The 25079-nt window shown below is 35.1% G+C and overlaps 1 protein-coding gene across 1 annotated transcript in view; it reads right to left on the bottom strand.

Moving 5' to 3' along the window:
• The window catches only part of PRSS56 (serine protease 56), a 2212799-nt gene that overhangs the window by 1562860 nt on the left and 624860 nt on the right, over positions 1 to 25079 (bottom strand). Inside the window, exon 4 of the mRNA XM_044070672.1 lies at positions 14519 to 14705. Within this exon, the coding sequence (XP_043926607.1) occupies positions 14519 to 14705 (187 nt within the window). The remainder of the gene's footprint in view (positions 1 to 14518; positions 14706 to 25079) is intronic.

Here is a 25079-nt window from a genome sequence, read left to right on the forward strand (position 1 = left end):
GAGATGAAAGAACTCAGATGGCAACTGAGGCTTAATGCTTTAAAGTTGCCAGGATTGAATGATAGTACCTCCTTAATGCCTGTTTTAAAACACAGGGCTAATGTGATCTAAGATAGTTTTGTTTTCGAGGTTGTTTTTATTAAGCTTTCAACCTTATATGGAAATGTATTATAAGTATGAAATTTTAGAGCTGGCGATGGAACAAAATGTTTTTATAGATACACATATTTACTTAATGTTTCAATTATCAGTGAGTGTTTTAATTTGAATGTGATGTAATTATTGGATTTGTCTTCTGATTGGCTTGAGGGGATTGTAGTGAGATATTTAAAAATGTGGCTGTTTATTAACTAGATGACTCTGAAGAAGCCAGGTTGTTCTTCTGGCGAAAGCGCTTAGTTATTTGGTGTTACAAATAAAGGGGCAAGTGTTTTGTCAGGCATTTTTATTTTATTTTATTTTCTCAGTTCAGTGTTCCTTGTGGACCAGTTTGTGTTTTAAGTAGATTATATGTTTATTTATATAGATTATTAACTAATCTGTTCTTATTAATTATTCATATAAAATAACAATGCCTGTTTCCTAAATTTGTTACTACTCATGCCAAAACACAAATGTTCAGAGATTTCTTGATTTTGTCACTGCAAATGCCTTGGTCCAGCTGGTCGACACCCCCACCAGATGTGCTAATATCTTGAACTTGGTATTAACCAATATGAGTAACCACTGCAGCATCCCTACAGTGTTATCCTCCCTGGTAAGATCTGACCACAAAGCAGTCACTTTCAATGTCACCATTTCCCCAGACCCCATTCAGCTAGGGTCAAACAAAAAAAAAACTTCTCCAAAGCTGATTACAGCCTCCTGAGGGAAGGTATAATAAGCTTCGCAGCCTCCTCCCCCTCAAATGGAACTAGAACATATGTCCAGACCTACACCAAAGTACTATACGAGCATTGGTATAGCTGCATGAAATCAGAAATACCAGACAGGAGAAAATCATTCTCTTCACGGAAGAGTAAACTTGTCTGGTGGACATCTGCAATAAATAAACTCTATAATAAAAGGAAAACTTGCTGTCCAAGACCAAGAAGGTGCAAGTGCCTAATTGGAAGCAATCTCTCCTTAGCCTGAACAAGCAAATAAGAGCACTAGTGAAATCCTCCAAAGCAAACTATGAGTCCAAACTGGCCAGATCTACTAAAGACAATCATAAGGCCTTCTTCACATTTGTCATCAGTTTCAAAGGAAATACTCAGATCTGCTCAAATGTTGTGGTCAAGAACACCACATACATAAGCACCGTAGATATAGCCAACCTGCTGCCAGACAGGTTCAGTGAAAACTTCACCCCTCTGTCCCCCATCAGTAAATCAGGACATCCCCGGCACCTGGCCTCCCTCCCCTTATCTCTTTGGAGTAAGTTATCACTGCCTTCTCAAAGGCAAAAAATACATCCTCCATGAGACCCAATAACAGGCTGCATCCTACATGAACTCAGGTAGGAACTTGCAGCACCATTAGTCACAGTATTCAACCAAAGCCTGAGTACCTCTGTCATCCTTTTGCACAAAGGTGGAGCAGCCACCGATAGAGGAAATTATAAACCCATCAGCCTAACTAGCCTGATCTGCAAGGCCATGGAACAAATTATCATGGACATCATTAACAGGGACATTGGCAACCTCCAAACACTTGATCCCACACAGTTTGGTCTCATCAAGGGGAGGTCACGCTTGTCAAATTTGGTCGGCTTCTTTGAGACAGTCATCAAAGTCATGGATGAGGGGAAGATGGTGCACACAACCTATCTTGACCTGGCCAAAGCCTTCAATACTATTCCCCACTCAGGTATAATAGATAAACTCTCTCAGCTAGGCATCAATCCATATGTTACCAGATGGGTAGCAAACTGACTCACTGATAGAACTCACATAGTCAAAATAGGAGAAGCCACCTCAAGCAGTAGACCCATAATGAGTTGTGTATCCCAGGGATCACTCTTGGGGCTTCTGTTGTTTGGGATATACTTTGCTGAGGTGCAGGCAAAACCTAATGAGCTATGGTGGGCCAAGTCTGCAGATGACTGCAAGCTGGACACTGTCATCAATTCCCTTAGTGATGTGGACGTCCTCCAAGAAGATCTCACCCAAACAAATGACTGGTGCCAGAAACAGGGCTTTAAACTGAATGCCAAAAAATGCATCATCATCCCCTTTGGGGAGATTGACATCCCCACTAATTATTACATTAATAGCAAGGTCCTAAGCATGAAATCAGTCATGAGGGATTTGGGTACCCAAGTTGATAGCAAACTGATTTTTGACCACTATATTACCTCCACTGTATAGAAAGCTTTCTACATGGCCCACCTCATTAGTAAGGGTGTCTCATCCAGGGACAAGAAGATCATAACATCCCTGTAGTCTTCCCTTATAATACCCATTATTGACTACAATGCCCCTTTTGGCAGGTACCTCACAAAGCACTTCACCAGAAGTATCCAGGGCCTCAAACATCTACCTGACACAGATAGGCTAAAAGCCCTGTCTCTGTACTCAATCTCATATAGACTCCTCGGAGGTGACCTCTGTCTGGCATACAAAGCAATTTCAGACCCCACCTCAACCTGGTCTGTGACATCAACAGGACTTGTTGGCAGGACAGATTCGTGCCCCAGAGACTCCCCCTTCTGTAGGATAGACTCCCTCTCCATATCAAGCAACGTACCTCATTAATCTTTTTTAAGCACAACCTGGATAACTGGATGGGGAACAGAAAATACACCACTGGGACATTATTTAAACTGAAGAGAGGGAGTGTGGTTTCCTATACCTGATGAAGTCCTATGTAGTGGATGAAAATGCATTGAATCTTGTTAATAGTTAAAAAAGTGTTTATTTTAATTGGTGAAGTTTGCGGTTTTTCACTACTTAGTAACTACTCTGGATTTTCTGTGTGACCTGTGGATTTTGGATTTGGTTGCTGTTAATTTTCAGGGCTTTTTCCTTCCTTTTTTGTGGTTTTGTTCAAAAGATATATATATACATATATATATATATATATATATATATATATATATATATATATATATATAGGTCTATATTAGAATGCCGAAGGTTCACATATGCAAATCCCTAAAGGCTGACACATAAACAGCAAACCGCAAGTACACTAAACATCAATAAGCGCGAAATTCAAATTATTGAATTGCCATAGTTGGCCACATCATGTTTAGTTAGGTAAAACATCATTCCCTTACCCTGTATAGCTCACTAACATAAATGTGCAATAGATACTGACCTTAGGGATAGAAGTAGGGTTAAGTTAAGTGCATATATAGTAATACAGTTGTGTAGCCCAACAGATATATAAATTTTACTTTTCCCGTACAGGGTGTTGTTTGTTCACATTCACATACATTTGTGTGTAATGCACATTTAATTATGATTTGGGATATATGGGTGAAGTGTACATATGGGTGAAGTGTAGATTATTTATTTTGTTTGGGTAGGCAGTACGTAGCGGGAGGTGGAGTTGGACAACTATGGCAATTTGATAATTTGTATTTCACACTTCTTGACGTTCGGTGTTGTTGCGGTTCACTGTTTATGTGTCGGCCTTTAGGGATGTGTGTTTGTGAACCTTTGGCATTTTAATATAGACCCATATATAATGAACAAGCTATTGTCAAATGAAATAAATTTATTCAGCCTTCCATTTACTTTAAATATTTATATGGCAATAAATTGAAGTTTGACTTTGATAGTTTGATTTTAGTGATTAGAGGGAACATTTCAGTAGAAGCTATGAGTATTAAACTCCATGAAGAGTGAAGGATATAAATTAAGTATATTTTTAATATTTATTTATATATTGTTTTAGTGTGTATTTCTAATAGGATATATTTTAACAGCAAAATTAAAAGTATTATATTTAAATTGATGTATAAGCTATTAAAGTTCCATAAAAATGATACGTTAATCCTGACAAACATATAAATACAAATATTTTCCTTATAATATGACAAGTTTGAATTGCATCTTTATTAATGTTAATGGCTTGAATAATGCACACATTTTATTTTTACAAGAAATACATATAATTCAAGAAGATATAGACAGACTTAATACAAATTAGTATTCTGTACTTACTAGTAATCATTATAAGCAGAAGAGAAGTGCAGCAATACTATGGAATAATTCTATACCAATACCTAAAAAGAATAACTATATATAATGATAAAAAAGGAATGTTTTTTCTAGTAACATTAGAAATAAAAGGGAAAAATATATACTTTAATTAACGTCTACTGTATCCCAGGAATTGGTACAAAAGTTGATAAACATCAATTTGAAGAGATAATCCAAATTTCTAAAGGAAGTATTATATTTGCTGGAAACTTTAACTGTATCTTAAGTCATAGAGACACTAACTCCACTAACGGTCATAGAAAACCTGTTATAATGGAATTTATTGATTTGTTTAATATTAAGGATATAGATACATTCTCAGAGTCAAATTCCCTATTTTCACACATTTTTCATATAGACATAACACACAATCCAGAATTGATACATTATATATTTAAAACAATCTAACTTCAAGATTAAGCAAAATTAAAATAGTCATGTGTCAATTATCAGATCATAATATGTTTACATTTAAAGTTATACTAAACATTAATAATATTTCTATCAGAAGAATACCAGCATGCATAACTAATTTAAAAAAATTCAAAGAATACTTTTTCTAAAGAAATTCGGTCTTTTATAAATTTTATAAATATAAATGATGTAGGGGATGCTTAAAAAAAAAAAAAAAAAAAAATATATATATATATATATATATATATATATATATATATATATATATATATATATATATATATATATATACATGTGTGTATTTACATAAATATATATATATATATATATATATATATATATATATATATATAGATATATAGATATATAGATATATATATATGGGACTCATCTATATGAGAAAACTGTATGTCTATATAACAATAAGGAAAACAATGGGACAAGAAACTACTAGACTTAGAAGAAAAAGTAGATAAAATAAAATTAGATATACAAAAAGGTACTAAAAGTTTGTTAGAAGAATTTAATATGTTAAATACCAAATATTCAGAGATTCTACAACACAAAACTACAACAAATTTAGAAAAGATTAAAATTAATTCTTACTCATTAAACCCTAAAAATCTGCATAAATTATCAATCAGGTAAAATGCAGTCATAAAATCTTAAAATACTAAAGAAGTTTACATTCCAAATAGTAAAAAGAAGGTTATAGAATTAAAAGAAATATTAGAAGTTTTTAGAAGCCACTTTATTATAAAATATTTATGGCAATACATGCAAATAAGATTAAACAATTTATTCCCATACTGATAAATGATCAATACATTTGTATGATAATATAAAAAGAATAAATACAATATTACAAATGGAAACTTAACCTTAGTGAGTTTAGAGATTAATAGCATCTATGGTTCGGTCCACTGGGAATATTTGCTTAGAAGTTGACACTGCTGGGCCCTAAAGTCTCAGAATTGAGGAAAACCTGCAGCTCGATTGATGTGCTCTGATAAGGAGATATCTGGAGGTTTTCATGCTGGTACTTAAATTAGCAGGCTTTGTGTTAGTTTCCCAGCTGCTTTGTTTTTTTTTTCAGACTGTTGATTTTTGTTTGTGTGGCTCATTGCATCAACCCATCTTGTTCTTACTTTGTATCTATAGCACATTTTTTCAGATGTTGTTCATTGCCTACACAGATAACTTTAACTCACATTTTAGTTGTTACAGCTGCTGTCAATTTTCTTTTTCACGTATATTGTATCCTTGAATTCAAAAGGATTCCATCTCTGTGATTTGATTTAAAATGGACCAAATTGAACCTGTATCTGTAGGTGTATATGTCAAGACAACATCAGAATAGCCCTACAGAAATTCTGATGATTTAAAGAATTCTACATCTGGCATCTTTGCAAGACTATTTTGGTACATCCACAGGATCTCATGAGCAAAGTCTTTATTTATGACACACAGAACAACTTTGACATGGAGAAAAAGTAAGTGTCATTCTGGAGAAAGATCTACAGAGAACACTTGGTTACCTGCTGCTTCCTCCAATGCATTCTCCATTCTCTAGATATTGCAGCTCTTTGATCAGGCAGGATAATATGCCATAGTTTTATATGTTATATCAGAATATTGTGATGTTTCAATAGCATAGTTTATATGAAGTAATTCTATTAAAAATGATTTTAGTGAAGTTGTAATATATAATCCAATTCCCTGTAAAACATTTGTTATTTTAAATTATTGAAAATATTACAGTAAATTTACTTCAAGGGCATTTAAATAGCATTATTCAGTATAAGGAAATTGTTTACTGAGAAATAAGAAAATAGGAAGCTAGATGTTATTTTGACATGAATGTTATGTTCTTTTATAGATGTTAGTGCACATTTTTAACAGCCCTTTCAGTTAAGATGGTTTATTACTTCTAGCTCATAGACGTCACTATTAAGAAGTCTGACAGTGTGCAGTTACTACTACTCTTGGTTTGTATGCCACTGCCAGCAGGGTAAGCTAGAACTTCATATTCAAAACACTTGAACTATATCTTATTTACCTCCTACTAGTTCTCCAATATGCTTCTATTACACAATACTCTCCTAATTTTTCTCCCCTTACTCTCTGCCATTACATCCTACACCATTTACTTTTTTCAATCCATCCATTCCCCACCATTTTTACCCCCCACATTGCACTACAATAAAATCACACACTTTAATATTGCATCAAGCCTATTCAATTCCACCATAGTAGAGATATTCACATACAAATATATACTCAAGCACCCGCCACCCTGGCCACCTCACAAACAAACCAGGCATGTACTCAAATTACCTGACTTACTAATAAACCTAATATCAACAATTAAGCTTAGTGATGATGTCCACCCACCCCCAGGCCCCAAAGTCAATCAACAAAAGTCAGCCATGACAACTCCCCTTAGCACTCATATTAATATCAATCTTGTCCATGCAAAATCAGACCTACTTTTTCTTAACATGAACCTTAGGAGCTTATCAAATAAAATTCATGAATTGCATGCATTCCTCTCTCATTACTCCCCATAAATAGCAGTCATAACTGAAGCCTCAATTAATAACAATGATATTATATCCCAAGGCTACAACATCCATAGATTAAACAAATTATATAAATGAGCAACAGATATAGAAATAATGTAGAAAAACACACTAAAACTCAAATACTTGGACTTACACCCACCAAACCTAAATAATGCCAAGGCGCTTTTTCCTTGACTAGAATTAAATCCCAACAAATTCATAATCATCATAGCAATGCACATTCTTCCTGGCAATGACCTCACCTTAATTGAAGACTTCCTCCACTGGACATCCACAACCTTTTCACAGGAAATCATTGTTATGGGTGACTTCAAGTTAAACTGGCTAATCTGCACCTCAGAAAATTCAACAAACTTCATAAACTTACAAGGATTCGCCCAGCTAATAAAAAAACGAACTCAAGTAAATAAAAAAAAAATGACACTCAGTACTAGATTGGACCTTATCCCATAAACCATCACTTGTTAGGTTGTCTCCCAGATAGCTTAAGGGACCACTTACCCACCTATCTCCTCCTCCGACAAAATCTACATTCCCACAAAAGGACTATATTTAGGAACATATGTAACAGAAAAAAACTTCTCTCCCCAAACCTTCATATCAACCTTATAACAATGTGACTGCCCTCTTCCATCTTCACTCCCATTAGACACTGCAGTATTCTACTTCACTGATACTTTCTTGAAAAAAGGCAAACTATGCCCCATAGCCAACCAAAGAAACAAAACTCCTTCTCAAAACCAGAGATAAAGTCTAGTCACAATATCAGTCCAATAAATGCTTGGCCACACTAAACTATTATCAGCAACTAAGCAATAAATCAAAAAGCAGGTAAAAAAATAACAACAATTCTACTTTATAGCAGCCCAACAAGAATAACCAAAACAACTCCAAAAATTCTGCACAACTATAAATCAGCTCTTACAGCCAGGTAAATCTGTAACCCTAATTACCTCCACCACAATTACACTAGATAGTATAGCCCCTCATTTCAATACCTACTTCACCAATTCCATTCTAAACTTTACCAAAACAAATAGCACTATGCCACTAAAAATCCCTACTGAACCCAATGAAACATCCAGCAATTTTTCTCTTAAGCCCATTCAAACTAGTACTATAAAACGAATGCTTCACAAACGTAAACCTATTATCCTTGCTGCTGACAAACTACCTGCTGACTATCTTAAGTTAGCTGCTGACGTCATAGCCTGTCCAATCACTATACTGATTAATCACTCCATAACTTAGCATCAATTTCCCAAAAACTGAAAAACTTCCTAAATAATACACCTACACAAAGGAGAACCTGTACAGACCTTTATAAGTACAGATCAATAGCAATTCTGTCACCCTTATCCAAAATCTTAGAAAAATGTATTCACTCACAACTCATGAATCACGTTCTCTCTAATAATCTTTTAACACCCAACATGGGTTTACCTAACACAGCACTGCTGCAGCTCTATTAAGCATTATAGATACCATCAGTCATCTCAGAAATAATGGACAAGTAGTCCCTTCAATATTTCTAGACATGTTGAAAGCCTTTGATACAGTCTCCCACCAAAAACTTCTACATTAACTCCTGTCTCTTAAACTAAGCCATTCTGCTCTTCAGTGGTTCCACAACTACCTACCAGACCATCATCAAGCTGTAAAATGGCAAAATGAATCCTTTCCTACACTACCTGTTACAATGGGTGCACCAAAGGGCTCAATTTTAGGTCCACTCCGATTCAATATCTTTACTAATAAGCTCCACTTTGCTACATACCTGGCCACAATCATACAATATGCTGATGACACTGCACTGATCTGTGCAGCCCTCCTTCTCTAAACTTCAAGAAAAAAAAACAGCTTGCTTTCTCTGCGGTAGAATCCTGGCCTGCTAACTCTCACTTAATCCTGAATCTCAATAAGACAAAACTAATGATCTTCTCAAATAATAAGCCCTTTGACCACCATTCACCCTTCCAAATCTATTTAGCTAATAATAACACCAAGAATGAACTAGTATCACACAGCAAGCTACTTGGCATCACAATCGATAACAACATGAAATTTAATAAGCATCTGTCAACTGTTATAAAGAATGTACACATAAAACTAGGCTATCTCTACACATCTAGACCATATCTCACTGACTTCATTAAATAGTCTATTGCCAAGACTAATTAATTGTCTCCCCTCCTCTGTGCCTCTGCCTTCATCACCAACCTGAAGAAAACCAATCTGGCTAAACTAGATGCTTGCTATAACAAGGCTGCTAGATTTGCTAATAAATCCCCATACAGATCACATCACTGTAATGCCTTACAACAAGTAAACTGATTCGAATTACCTAACTTCCTTACATTGACCCAACATAGTATATCAACCTGAAAAACACCCAGCTCTTCAATACCTACTTTAAACCCAGTCTACTACAAGGCAGCTCAGATCTTTTGACAAGCTTCTGTTACAAGTCACTAAGGCCAACAACTTCTGTGGAGATTGTCTCTACTCCAACTGCATCTCCAGGACATGGAATTTTACCCTTTAATATATACTAACCCCCCCAAAATGTAAAATCCTTCTCAAGTCCCATCTAACTCCTGTATTTGCTCTTCTCTAAATCCTGACTGAATACTGTCCCTATTTAATACTTCTTGAGAAATTCTAACAACAGATCTTGAATTTACTAAGCTTAATCTCTTACTCTTACGTTTTTAACCACTAAGACATATATCTAAATATGTTTCTCTAAATATTGTAATATTCTTTGTACATAAGTATGATGTTGTTTCTCTAACTGTATGATATTCTTTATAACACATTTATGATTATTAACCTAAGGAGCTAAAGTTGATCATCTCATCATATGTTTTGCATTTTTCTTATATTACATATGTATTCTGTATAACTTATGGGACTTTTTTGAAGGTCTCAACTTAAGTTTGCATTTTCTTATATTATGCATTCTCTGTGGGTTGTTTTTGTTGTCTCATCCTATGATTGTAGTTTAACAGAGTAGTTTTTTCTGCAACTAGTGAGGCTTTTCCCCCCTGGGTCTCCATTAAAAATGGGTTACCCACCCAGTAAACAAAAATAAATAAATAAATAAAACTAAATAAATAAATACATGTATTGTCTGTTCTAGAACAGTATCATTCTTCATATAATTTCATACAGTTTATCAAACTTCTATATGAGAAGTATGTTGCCTGTATAAAAATATTATCCTTGGGATGCTTGATCTTTAGAATTGTTCAAGACCTTACATTATTAGGAACCAACTTTAAGATAAGGCATCACTGTATTTCCAGACCATTAAATGTATCTCTCATGTATTCCAGCCAATCAACAAAATAATAGTAAAGCCTCAGATTATAAGCTAAATGTTGACAAATCAACCATTTTCTCACCGAGTTCCACAAACAATATTCTCACCTCTTCTCTTGTGTCAAGTAGCATTAAATCATTCAAATAGGTTAAATACCAGGGAGTTAATATGATGTCCATAGCTTCATTTATTTGCTTCATGTATTCAAATGACAATAAAACCCTAGAAACAATTAAGGCAGACCTGGATAACTGGAATAAACTGAAACTAAGCTTGTTTACTAGAGTTACCATAGTTAAAATTAATGTCTTTGCATGGCTACTTTTTAAAAATTGCTTTCTTTTATTTTGAAATAATTCTTCAAGTCTTTTTTAACAAAATAAGTTTGAAGTTTCTATAGAATAATAGCAATCCTTAAGTCAGCATGAGCAATCTGTCAGAACTGAAGTTAAAGTGTGGACACATAAGATACCTAATCTGTCACATGTTTTTTTCACTCTTGAAACTTTTTAGTATTCCTTGGTACTTTACCACAGGCAGAAGGAACATTGTTCTAGGGTTTTCCAATTAGATAACTCATTAACAGAGATTACCTCAAGGTGTATGTGAGGAGCAGATCAGTTGAGGAAGCTAGAGGTGATAGATATGAAGTGCCTGAGACATGTGGTATGATGCACATCATGGAACAGATGAAGAAGTGATGACATCAGAGCAGGAGCTAAAGCGGCTTCAATTGTAGAGATGGTAAAGGAGAACAGATTATGGTGGTTCAGATACATGTTCCAACTGAGTACCTTAAAAGAGCAGCTGATATCATTGCCTGTTTCAATCTTTATAAATAGGTCATCCCAGAAATCCCACAGTCCCACTCTCTGGAAAAAGTCATGCATTATCCTTTTTCACAAAGGAGGAAATTCAGCAGACATTACTAACCTTAGACCTACAGCAATCTTATCCCTCATATCCAAAGTACTTGAAAAATGTATTAAAAAAATTGCTTAACTATCTCTTGCAGGAAGAACTCCTATCCCTCACACAACATGGCTTCCATTCTTCCCATAGTACCAACATTGCACTTCTAACCTTTATAGATATTGTTGAAAAAGCTACAGATTACAGCAAACAGGTCTCTTCCTTATTTCCAGACTTGTCTAAAGGCTTTGCCACAGTTTGTCACAACAAACTTCTACTTCAAATGTCCTCATTAGGTCTCTTTCAGCCCACATTTATGTTGTTTAAAAGCTATCTGTCCAATAGATATGTCAGTAAAATGAAACTCTACCCTTTTTCCATACTTCCCGGTCACTACCAGTGTATCACAATACTCTAGCCTTGGCCCCCTAACATTCTCATTGATAACCTCCATACACCCCACCCACACAACATGCTACCCTGATACAGTACGCAGATGACTCCATACTCTTTTGCACATCTGACAACATGGCACACCTCCAAAACATTACTCAGGAAGCTTTAACAGTAACTGAAACTTGGCTTTTTTAACTCACAACTCATGCTCAACCCTATAAAAAGAAAACAATTTTTTCCCCAAATCCCTCTCCCATGAAAAGACAAATTTAATGACTTCTCTCTTGATAATGCAACCACTAACATCACTTCTCATAGCACATTATTATGGATGATAGTGGATAATAACCTTAAATTTGACCTGCACATAGAAAAAAGGAAAAAGAAAAACTCATCAAAAACAAGGCTATATTATAGATCCAAAAACGTTTTCACTAATGGTACTTATCTCCTCCCCACACTTCTTTATGGCTCTGCCATCCTTACTAACATTCAGAAATCACAAAAACACAAATTTGAATGATACTATAACAAAGCTGATAAATTTGCAGCAAATTCCCTTATGAAAACCAACCACTCTATAGCCTAAATTGTTAGAATATCCCCATCAGCTAATGCATACACAGCTTCTTACCACCTATAAAATTATCCAGAATCCATCTGCTTGTCTAGCACTAAATTTCATTCTACAAAACTATGTTACCACTCAGTCATTACATTCCTGTGGCAAAAAACTCTTATCTGTCCACAAGCTATCATTCTGCTGGGCACTGTCTGTACTCATACCATGTTGCTTAGGCCTGGAACTCCTTACCCCTGTCCATCAGATCAATACCTTCTCTCTCATCCATCAAAACCACTCTGAAAGACTTCCTAACCAAACGCTGGCTCTGTTCTTGCTCAACACCAGGATAAATTATATCTCTAAATGTGAACAAATACCTGTTCATACCTTACATCTCCTTACTCTCTCTTCTTCGCTCACTTCCTTACTTCTTTCACTTTCTCTACCATGACATTCTCACTTAATGTACCATAAGCATTTTCTTTCACTTCATACCACATTTAATTTCTCTATAAACAAGCTAAAATTTCTTTAGCTATAAAATCATTATGACATAACTTGTATCTATTCTTAACCAATGCTTTCACATTATGCCTAATTTGGTATAATTACTTAAATTGTAGCTGCTTTTACATTATTTTTAATGACAGTAAAATTATTGTTATTAAAATGTTTTGCAGTACTTTGGCACTTTGGAGTTTTTTCTCCCCAGACCTCAGCTGAAAATGGGCTCCTACCCATCACAATTTCCTAGTAATGAAATGTCAATAAATAAATAAATATCTTCACAATAATCTATATTAGGAGGGAGGAGAAGTATGTAAGAGTGGTACAGGATATGTACAAGGGTAGTGTGACAGCGGTGAGGTCTGCAGTGGGAGTGACAGATGTGTTTAAGGTGGAGGTGGGATTACATCAAGGATCAGCTCTGAGCCCTTTCTTATTTGCAATGGTGATGGACAGGTTGACAGATGAGATCAGACAGGAGTCCCTGTGGACTATGATGTTTGCAGATGACATTGTGATCTGTAGTGAGAGTAGGGAACAGGTGGAGGAGACCCTGGAGAGGTGGAGATATGCTCTAGAGAGAAGAGGAATGAAGGTCAGCAGGACTAAGACAGAATATATGTGTGTGAATGAGAGGGAGGATAGAGGAATGGTGAGGATGCAGGGAGTAAAGCTGGCGAAGGTGAATGAGTTTAAGTACTTGGGATCAACAGTTCAGAGTAATGGTGAGTGTGGAAGAGAGGTGAAGAAGAGAGTACAGGCAGGATGGAGTGGGTGGAGAAGAGTGTCAGGAGTGATTTGTGACAGATGAGTACCAGTAAGAGTGAAAGGGAAGGTCTACAACAGGGTAGTAAGACCAGCTATGTTATATGGGTTGGAGACAGTGGCATTGACAAAAAGGCAGGAGTAAGAGTTTGACGTGGCAGAGATGAAGATGTTAAGATTTGCACTGGGTGTGACGAGGATGGACAGGATTAGGAATAAGTATATTAGAGAGTCAGCCCAGGTTGGAAGGTTTGGAGACAAAGCCAGAGAGGCAAGATTACGTTGGTTTAGACATGTGCTGAGGAGGGATGCAGAGTATATTGGGAAAAAGATGCTAAGGATGAAGCTGCCATGTAAAAGGAAAAGAGGAAGGCCTGAGATAAGGTTTATGGATGTGGTGAGAGAGGACATGCAGGTGGTTGGTGTGACAGAGCAAGATGCAGAGGACAGGAAGAAATGGAAACAGTTGATCTGCTGTGGTGACCCCTAACAGGAGCAGCCGAAAGAAGAAGAAGAAGGAGGGAGGCAGTAGCACAATTCCTACAAGCAGGGATTTGGAATAAATGTTATTTCTTCTTTTTTTTTTAAGAAGTCAATTTACATAAGAAACAGTTACCAGCACTGAATTATATAAAGTCAGAACTGATAGAATTATCACATTTGTTTTCAATGTTGTAGTATCACTGGCTGTTGCTGATGAATGCAGTACTGAGTGACAACTGGATGTCTTCCTAAAAATCATAGGTTATTTTATAGTGCACCACTGAGGCCATGCAAACATATGTTTCTGAAAGCTACTTGCATGCTACTTTGTAGTCTCTTGCAGTACTTGCTATGTTTAGAGTAAAGATCTCACCCAGAAAAACAGTGTGCAGCTGTTAGGACCCACAACTTGTCCAGCAGTACCCCACCACACATTAGTTCACCGTGAAGTTTGATGGAGACAAGCCATGGCCAGGCACCTGGAGAAGCTCTGCTTCCTCCCATAATCTTCCCTCTCAAAGCCATTTCACTAGATGCAGACCATCTTTGACCACAAATATCTGAAAAATATGTGGGAAAATGTAACAGTATATTAGGTACAGATTAAACTAATATTTTTATAAAAACTGTGGCTTTAAAAATATTCTAATCTATAAACATAGTTCAAATTACACTTTTGATATAAATCACATCTCTAAATAAAAACTCTACATCTGGCAGTTGGTACCACCTAGCGAAAGTAATCATCATACCCAAGAACAATCATCTGTTAGTTTTTTCCTTTAAGGCAGTTACTTGTCACCCAGTACAGTTTACCACAGCAGCCTCCTTTTCCCTTCTACATTGCAGTGCCACTATGTTCATGAAAACAGGTTGGTCGATTCATTAAATTTGTTAACCAGTTAAGTAAAATGATCCATACACCATTTTCAACCATGACACAGGCCAATAAAGCAGAGATAATAAATACAATCATAAAGAATACAAGCTGAATTTACAAAAAATAAAATGAGCATTTAGCCAATACACATTAAATATATTTGAGTTTTGTGTGTGTGCGTGTGTGTGTGTGTGTGTGTGTGTGTGTGTGTGTGTGTGTGTGTGTGTGTGTGTGTGTGCCTATACATATATATATATATATATATATATATATATATATAGACACACACACACACACACACACACACACACACACACACACACACAGATAATTACTGAGATAATACAGTTGAACATCTGTAGCTTGTGACAGAACAAAGGTTTACAGTGTGGCTTGTTGTCAGCGTGCTTCACAAACTATTGGTATTGTCAGTATAAACCAGTGACTATTCCCTGAGTCACCTCTTTTGCACTAATATCCGAATACATATAAAGCCTGCTTTCAGATAGATAAGTAACTCAGGTCAGTTTATTAAAAACAAATTTTCTATGGATATCTATTGTCCACCTACAACTCAGCTTTATGTTTATAAAACATAACACTGAATAATGATATAGTGTGGAGTGGAGACTCTGTTCATCACTATACTGGCCACTTATGAATTTTTGTTTTCTAACTAACACAAAAATCATAAGACAGCGGCTTATACACTCATCAAAACTAATTATATATATATGCATAGCCAAGTGTGTCCAAAGGACTAGATTTTTTTTCTTTCAAAGTAGTACCACATAACCGTCCCAGAAACTGCTGATAACCTCACAAAAGACCACCAGAACCCAACATGAACTTGCTGTAGCTGTTTGCAGTCAAATAACATAATTTTATTTTACAAGCCATGTCTAGGTTTGGTGTAATTAACATTATTGACAATAATGAGAGAATGTCATGAAATAGGGAACTAATCTAAGGGGGCGGCGAAAGCAAACACATTCTGGCTAGGCTTATAAATGCTTTCAGGCAGATAGCCTAGTACCTACCAATGAACCTATAAATGGGTTTTAAGGGGCCTCCTGAAGAGCTCTAGCAAAGCCTTGATCTCAGCCATAAGGCAGTAAACAATATTCAAGGGAGAGGGAACATTTGAAGGAGAAACCTGAAAAGCACTAGCAGTCCCTTGCTGGAAGAAGACAGCAGTCAAGAAGAGTAAGAGAATCATCAGTTCCTTAATGTGTACGGGATCCAAAATCTGTGCAAGAGCTGCGGTATTAGAGCCAGCATATTGTACTATGGTCACAGGCAGCCACTATGGACTTTGAATTACATGTGACACAACTGTACTCTGGTCACAAGCAGCCACTGCAGACTTCAAATCCCAGGTGACATTAGTATTTTTGTCACAGACAGACACTTTAGACTTCAAATTACATGTGACACAATTGTAGTCTGATCACAGGCAGCCACTGCAGACTTTAAATCACAAGTGACATGACTGTACTCTGGTGACATGGTGACAGGCAGCCCTTCAGACGTCAAATCCCAAGAGACATGCCAGTGAACTGACTTATATTCACAAGCAGATGTGCTGCAATATTCAGTTCAGGTCATGAGTGCAAAAAGTCCAGCTGGGAAGAGGCAAAAAATATGCAGACTCTGAAAGGTTCTTTGATGAAATAAGACACTTCATTTAGGTACTAATTGAATTCATCCTCAAGTCTTGGTGAGTAACTTCACAAGGTGGACTCTTTTTTTCACAAAAATCTCACCAAGATGACCCTGATATATGGACTGTATTTTATATAGCATATAGCATGGAAAAAAGTAGGTTAAAAATAAAAAAAAGATAACTGGGTGCACAAGACCAAGGATAAAAAAGTACCCAATTCTGGTATGTGCACTGGAGCCAGAAATAGAAAAAAATGACAGTGTAAATCCCCAAGACATGGAAACATTCCTACAATGGGGCTAGGCCAGGCCCAGAGGGAGGATGCCCTCCCCCCTTTTGTAGAAGGAAGTAGTAGTACAAAAAAATCACAAAACTGATAAGCCAAAAAAGAGCCATACAAATGTTAGAGTGGACTACTGAGGATAAGAAAGAATTAACGTATTGTTACTATTATGACAGAAGGCCAGAATGTCCAGACAAAAGGCATACAAAGACGTTATGAGAGAAATTAGAGGAAAGAAACATACTTCCACAAGAAAAGCTATCAAAAGCTTCAAATAAAAATTTGTGTTCATTAATATAACAAATTTATGAACAACATTATATACACCAAGAAACCTTGGGCAGTCTGGAAAAAGAAGCAACTGAGGAAGTGTGAAAATATAAAGAACAAAATCTAGAGATTTTTGACAGATATAAAAAAGAAATATGGACATGGGAAAGAAAGAGAGATCTGATATGGTGTAATATTTACGCAAAGCAAAATTAATCACCTCAAAAAAAGGGCCCTAAAGATATTCAAAGAGAAATACAGGGAAAGACATGCAGATATGGAAAATTTCACAATAAAAATAGGATCTCAAACAGGGAACATAGAATAGAAGATTAGTAAGGTAGAAGTTAAACAAACAGAAGCTGAAGTTATGGAATACCTGCTAAGTGAAGTTTAGAGTAGAAAGTCTAACACAGGTTATATCACAGCTTGATAGAACAAGTCCCTAAATTAGAAAGAAACAGGAGGAGCAGGAGACACCTGAAGAAGAAATATGCACATGGGAAAGTAAGAGAGATTTAATGTGGTGCAATATTTACGCAAAGCAGAAAACAAAACAAAGCTAATCAATACAAAAAGCAGCACCAAATATATTTGAAGAGAAATATAGGGAGAGGCATCTGGAAATGACATTTTTACAATACATTTGCAAGTCGATTATCCGAACGTCGATTATCCAAAAACTCAGTTATCCGAACCAGTCTTCCAAAGCTTTTGGGTAGGAAAAATCATAAAGTCTGAATATGTAAACATTATACATATTCACTTGAGCATGTTTTTTGAGCTTGTAGCCAGTTTGTGTGTGAAAAATATTCTTTATTGTCCACTGAAATTGCTGAATGGTTATAAAGTATATTCCTGCATGCAGAAAAAAACAAGATTTTAGATTTTTTTTATCCGGTTCAATTAAATGTTTGATTATCTGAACAGTTTGACTATCTGAACAATCCTAAGTCTGAATTAGTTCAAATATTTGACTCTACTGTACAAAAAAATAAGAAAATAAAGGGGAGACGAAGAAAAGAGTGTCAGTAATGTAGTGATGGAGAAGTTAGAGAAATTGAAGTCATGAGTTACCTGCCAAGTAAAGGATTCACAGTATAAAATCTAACTCTGATAACAGCACAGCAGGATAGGGCAATGGATCCCCAAATTAAGGAGAAACCAGTGGAATGGGAAACATCTGATCAGATGCCATATGAAGATTCTTTGGAACCTTCCACAGAAAACCAGTGCAAACATTCAGTTGGAGTTACACAGCAAGGGCAATACTGACTTTTCTCTATAATTAGATTCTCTCTGCATTAAAGCATAATCAAAGCCTTTTATTAACTCAGCTAGCAGTTTGGTTATCTAAATGTGCTTACAACAGAATCAGACAAGTTTCTCAAAAACCTATTGCAGAAAGTAGTGTTCTTAAGGAGACACATTATTTATTTTGCTTTCCCAGCCACACATATCCCGAATGTACACTTGAAGCATAAAGGAATAAGTTTAAGTTCACATATGTGCAAGTCTAAGATTTTTTTTTAGGTGATATTTATTTCTATATTTGTATGTGGTTTCTAGTGGACTGCACTGATCTCCGTGCACATTTTTTCAGACTCAGCATAGAAGTGGTGTTTGATTAAATGACTTGCTCAGAGTCACACAGTTAGTCATTGCAAGCTGAGGGAATCATAGTCAGCTAGAGAATACTGTTTACTTATATATAACCAAAAGCTTGTAGTCATAAACTCAAAATGGAGCAGTTACACAGTACTTATTCAGATAGGATTCTGAATCTAAAAAAATGTTTTCTGAAAGTGCAGCAACTGGTGACATAGTCACCTCACATTCCAATAGAAAGCTTTGTCCAGTCAAATGCATTACACATGGCTTTGCAGTCTTAGCTGAATATAACAGAACTTTTTGATTCAGGATGTAGAGTGAGCACTCAAAGCCATGTCCCTGTAACTGTGATGAATATTTTAATTTTGCTTATTGTAATGTAGTAAAGTACATATCTATTTATTTATTGTCATTTGTTAACCGGGTTAGTCAAACTGAGCCAGGGGCTCATTTTCAGTGGAGACCCGAGGAGAAAAGCTCCAGATACAAGTAACAATACAACAAAAGTATTACAAAAATACATCAACAGCATGTTATATTCCTAAGCCACAGCACAGCATTTTATCAAATAAGTACACTCTTCCCTGTCTAGCAGAGAAGGGAAGTTGTCTGTCAGGTAAGCAGCAACAAGACAGCTGTGCAAATCAGTGCTTCGCCCCTCTGAATTTGCCAGTCCAATAGAAACAGTCACAGGCTCAAAGCTGGATCTAGCACAAGGCTCCACAGATACTTGCCTAAGGGCCAGATCTCACTTGGGGCCCTATTAGAGCTCACGATTCAGTCATAATCATTACAATTTCTGCAGAAAGTGACTGTGTGATGTGGAATCTTGGTAATGAAGTTGATTGTATAACATTACAGTAAATGAAATAAAACAGACATGAAAAAAGTGGTGGCTAATCCATTCCCGTCCATCTCAACCACATCTCCCAGAAATCAGTATTACTACTTGGAGAGATCAGCTGGGCACTGACCTACCTTATGTGCACATTTTGACATTTGACCTTTGCTATATTGGTGGCAGTGGGGTTAGAGACTATGCAGCATATTCCATTTTTATGTAGGAGATTCTTCTCTGTTATGCAACAAAAACTTTAAGTTGTTTAAAATGAAATAACTTTTTTCACCATTGGGATAATCCTTATCCCATCCACAGTGGCAGTAGCTTAGACTAGATGTCCTCCAGTGTCCTGCCTATAATCAATAAGCGACTTTTACATTTGTTCTGATTGATGCAGCTGTTCAGCTTGGCAGGCATGGTGAGTATAAACAACATAGTGGGGTTGAAAAAAGCTGCATTGTTCTGGATTATTACAGTAACCAAGAGGGCATTTAGCCACCTTTATTTAATGGGTCTATTTGTTTTCCTTGTCATTGAAATAGATGATAGATGGGGAAGGAATGACTGAGGGCCTAGAATGGCAGTGATTATAGGAACACTGCAACTTTATTTCAGTCACAGATTAGCTTGGTTATAGAACAGCATTTGCATTGCATACAGATACATTCCCAATTTTACTGTAGTGGGACAAATGTTCGGGTAGTAGACGGGCCAGAAAAACATGTCTTTTATTCATAAATGGCACAAACCTAACCTGGAATGTGTAAATGAGAGATTTATGCAGCAGGTTAGCTGCAAATTTAGCTATCTTATTACAGCATTGCTCCATTTGTGATTTAAGAAATATCTGGATGTTAGTCAAAATAGGTAAGCCATAGAGAAGAGAACATAAACATTGTTAGCTAGGGTGATTCAAATAGTAGGAGTAAGGAATTGTTTGCTCTATATAGTAGACCTAGCTTTTGAAGAATTATTTTATACAATTTTGTACATGAGTATCAAACTTTAAATTATCATCTATGGTGACTCCAAGTAATTGGGTATGGGTAACTACTTCAACAGATGTATTGTTTAAAGAGGTAATGTGGAAGTTAGTTTTAGCACTGGCATGCGACTTTGGAAAAAAGTAATAGTTAAGTCTTTTGGGATTAAGTAAAAGTTGGTTTTGATGTAGCCACAGTTCGACTAAGTTGAAGGCATTTTGTGTTATGGATTGTAGGTGTATTGAGTTGTCAGATGAGCAGATGAGAGTTGAGTCATCTGTACATTGAACAAGCCAAGCTTGCTGAGAAGTATATACTGTATTGATGAAAATGCTAAAGAGCAGTGGACCAAGAATAGAGCCTTGAGAAACACACATTGTAACTAGAAGAAAGGGAGAGAAAGCAGTGAAAGCAGTGAGCCATGTGACAAATCAATGTCATTCAGGCAGGTAGTTAGAGAACCATAGAAGAGTTTGTTTGTAACAGGACATTTGAGTCAGACATTTGTAATGTGACACCGTGTCAAAGGCTTTTTAGAGCTCTAGAAAAACAGAAGAGAGAATGTTTCTTTTGCCTCTAGCTTTATTAATGGTATCAGAAAAATTAAGGACGGGGCATGGCCAAGGATGAACACTGGATAGCAGCAGATTTCTTCAGCTCCACCAATTTCACTGCACTGACAGGAAATAATTACTTTAAAAATTAATTTATGAAGTAATTTTCTTTCTAAGTATGTTTGGTTTATCTATTTCTTGAATAATATCTAAAAAAGAAAGAAAATTTTAATAATATTCCTGTCAGAAATCACCTTGGAAATTTCCCTGTCAGTTTCTCTGTTTGAAATGAGTTCCAGTAAGACAAATTCTCAAGATTTCAGCATCAAGAAAGAACTTCAGTCTCTGATATCTACAATCCAGCAACTTACTGCTAAGATGGATAAACTGGATACTAAAATTGATACCTTCATAGAAAAAACTACAAAACAAATAGACTTGTTACATATAGACTTGCAACAACAGAAGACCCAGATTACAAGCATAGAAGAGACTGTAAATGACATGGAGAATAGAATCCAAGAAGAGGAAATCAACATGGAGTTTTTGCTGAAACAAAATGCACATCTACAAACAAAGCTTGATGACCTGGAAAATAGATCTAGGTGCAATAACATTAGGATTTTTGGACTGCCAGAAAATATTGAAGGTAACAATATTACTTATTTTTTAAATACATGGCTCCCTAAAACTTTAGACTTGCCAGAAGCATTTTCTTTTGGTATCGAAAGAGCCCATAGATCTATAGCTAATACTAACTCTAACAAAAAGTATCCTAGATCAGTTATAGTTAGATTTCTATCATCTTTTGATAAAGAGATGGTACTTAAATCTGCTTGGGCTAAAGCACCTGTTAAAATTAATGAGGCAACTGTGCATTTTGACAATGACTATTCTTCCTTGGTAATAACTAAAAGAAAAGTTTTTCTGCCATTAATAAGGGAGCTTAAGAAAGCACAGTTTAAAACCTACCTTCTGTTTCCTGCCAAGCTAAAAATCTTCCTTCCTGATGGCCCTAAAATTTTTGAGGACTTAGACTCTGCATTGCTGTTTATCAAAAAACATAAGATTTTGGATAAAATAGAGGAAATGGAATGGGCTAGTCCTTCATTAAAGAGGTTGGCAACAGAAACTTCATGGAAGACTTCAGAGAAGAAAAAGAGACTAAAAAACAAATGACTTGTTCTATGCTTTTTCTTTTTTTTCTCTCTCTCTTTTTTTCTTCACTATTAATCTTTTTAAATATAGTTACTACATTTTCAGAAAGCCACAAATATTCTGAAAAAGATTTAATCAAAGTTATTTTCTGTGTACAAAGAACTGTTTTTTGTTTCATAATCAGTCAAAATATCTGAGGAACTAATAACAAGCTATCATTCAATATGTTTCTCTTTCTGACAAAGAGAACCAAGGTTAGTAACTTGATACATTTTTTTCCTCTTTCTTCTTTTATTTTATTTTAAATAATGACATTCTTTTTAGATTATGCATTGAGTAAGGGGTGGGGGAGGGCAGGGAAAGAAGTGTAATGAAAATATGATAAAAGGAATAATAACTTATTTATTCCTTGTAAAAAAGTATATATGCTGTTTAAATGCTATTGCTAATTATACTTCCTTGATTCTATTGCTTATACTTGTTTACAAATAATCTGTTATGCTTTAATTAATAATAATTAGAACTAAATAGTAGTAAATAATATGTTTCATACCCATCTTTATTAATATAAACAGCAAGTAATATTTCACTGTAGATACTATTTATAGCTTCCTTTTTCATTTTTTTATCTTTTCTCTTACTCTCTTTTTATTTTCTACTCTCTTTTTTTCTCTGCTCTCTCTCTTTATTTTCTTTCATATTAGTATATTCACATGCTTTTGATCATACTGATACAGTAAATAATAAGATTTGTATAAAAATTGAATTGGGGCATAAATAATTAGTTCTGTTACATATTAATAACTGTGGGCTTAGTTTCACTTTCATAGAGGCTGTAATAACTTGTAAAATACTTCGCGAAGGTTTTGCTCTGTTTAGCTTCATTTATATTGCTAAATGAATGTCAGTCACTTGTTTTTATCAAAATTCCCACCAGAATGTTAAGGGAGACAATTTGGGATGTGGGTTACCTCGTGAATAGTGTCCTTGAGTTGTTTTTAAAGCTTCAACACTCAGAATTCACGCAGAGAAGCTGAATGCAGTCAATTTGAACTTTGACCCCTGAATTCACACTGACACATCGCAGATTCAAGAAGAACACTCTACCAGGAAGTAGAACTGCTGCAAATGCGACTCTGCAATGGAAAATGAACTCTATAACATTTAAATGTGAGTTATCTTTTATAACTACTTATTTATTCATGTTATAATTTATAAAATATGAAAGTTATAATGATTTTAAATGATTCAGTATCCCATAGTAAGCAAATGTGATATTTTAGAAGGCATAGAAAGTGAAACATTTATACATGTGTTTTTGAAAGTTTACTTGACTGCAACATATTAATGTATGTAAAAAACTTATGATTTAAACATATACATTGCTATAATTCATTTGATTTATCTGACTGACAAGCACAAATATCTTTATGACTCTATCTTGGAAGAAGTTGTCATGTGACATATTTTAAAGCAGAAGTTCAGATATATAAAATACAGATGGCTTTCTTCACAATAATGCAAGTATATCTGAGAATTTACATAGCTATGCAGTATGATTTATAACCATTTCTATAAATATAATATTTTATTTTACTGGCAATAATAAATATGAGAAAAAAGCTTTGATACAAGTAATTTAAAGTCTTTTGGAAGCTGTTAACTGCATTTCTATGACAGAAAATAGGTACATCTTAACATATGTAATGTCTGAACCATAATAGCCGAAGTTAATGATTTTAAATGAACATCAGAACTTATTTTTACAAACTTTGAATAAATTAATATGTAGATATGCCCTCTTTTTTTTTTTTTTTTTTTCTCTCTCCCTCTCTCACTTCTTTTATTTCTTTCTCTCTTCTTGGTTCCTAATATCAAGTTTATTTGAATGCTATTTGATTATAAATGTATTATATTAAATAGATGTACATAGCAGTATGAATTGTTTTTAAAAGTTTCTATTTGTTTATATGATGCTGATTTATCAAATGTGTAGCTTTGTCTTACCAGATAATCTAATTGAAAGTTGTTAATTTAAGTTAATAATAACTAGTATTGAATTGATAAGGTGGCAGCTGAGGTACTGCTGCTTAGGGTAGGGGGTTAACTTGAGTAGTATGTGCTACTCTAAGTTGGAGTTTTAACTCAGGCTGGGTGCAAGGTTTAATCCTTACATTATTTTCTTTTGTTCACTGTTGTATGTATATAGTTCTGACATCCACAATACATTTTGTAAGCTCATTGTCACTACAAACAAAATTGAATCTTATACAAAATCCCATAAGAGATTCAATAAATACAGCTATATTTAAAGGTACACCTAAAGGAGGAGGTATAACATTATTTATTTTGTTAATTGTTATTTTGATTATAAGTTTTATATGTTTTAAAAATGCCAAATGACTTCTCTAAAAGGAATTTCTTTAAACATTAATGGACTGAATAACCCTTGTAAAAGGGCAAGCTTAATAAGATACATTAATTTACATAAGGCCAACTTAGTATTCCTTCAAGAAACACATCTCCTGAAAAAAGATATTGATAAATTAGCCACAAATAAATATACAGTATTGGTTAGTTCAGAGCACACTCAGAAAAAAAGAGGAGTGGCTATTTTATGGAATAAAAGTATGCCCATTCCTAAAACTATTAAGTCTTATCAAGATGATAAAGGAATGTTTTGTATGG

Source organism: Protopterus annectens, chromosome 4.part1 (assembly GCF_019279795.1).
Source record: "Protopterus annectens isolate FY-2018-M chromosome 4.part1, PAN1.0, whole genome shotgun sequence".
In the NCBI taxonomy this organism is placed as follows: domain Eukaryota; kingdom Metazoa; phylum Chordata; order Ceratodontiformes; family Protopteridae; genus Protopterus; species Protopterus annectens.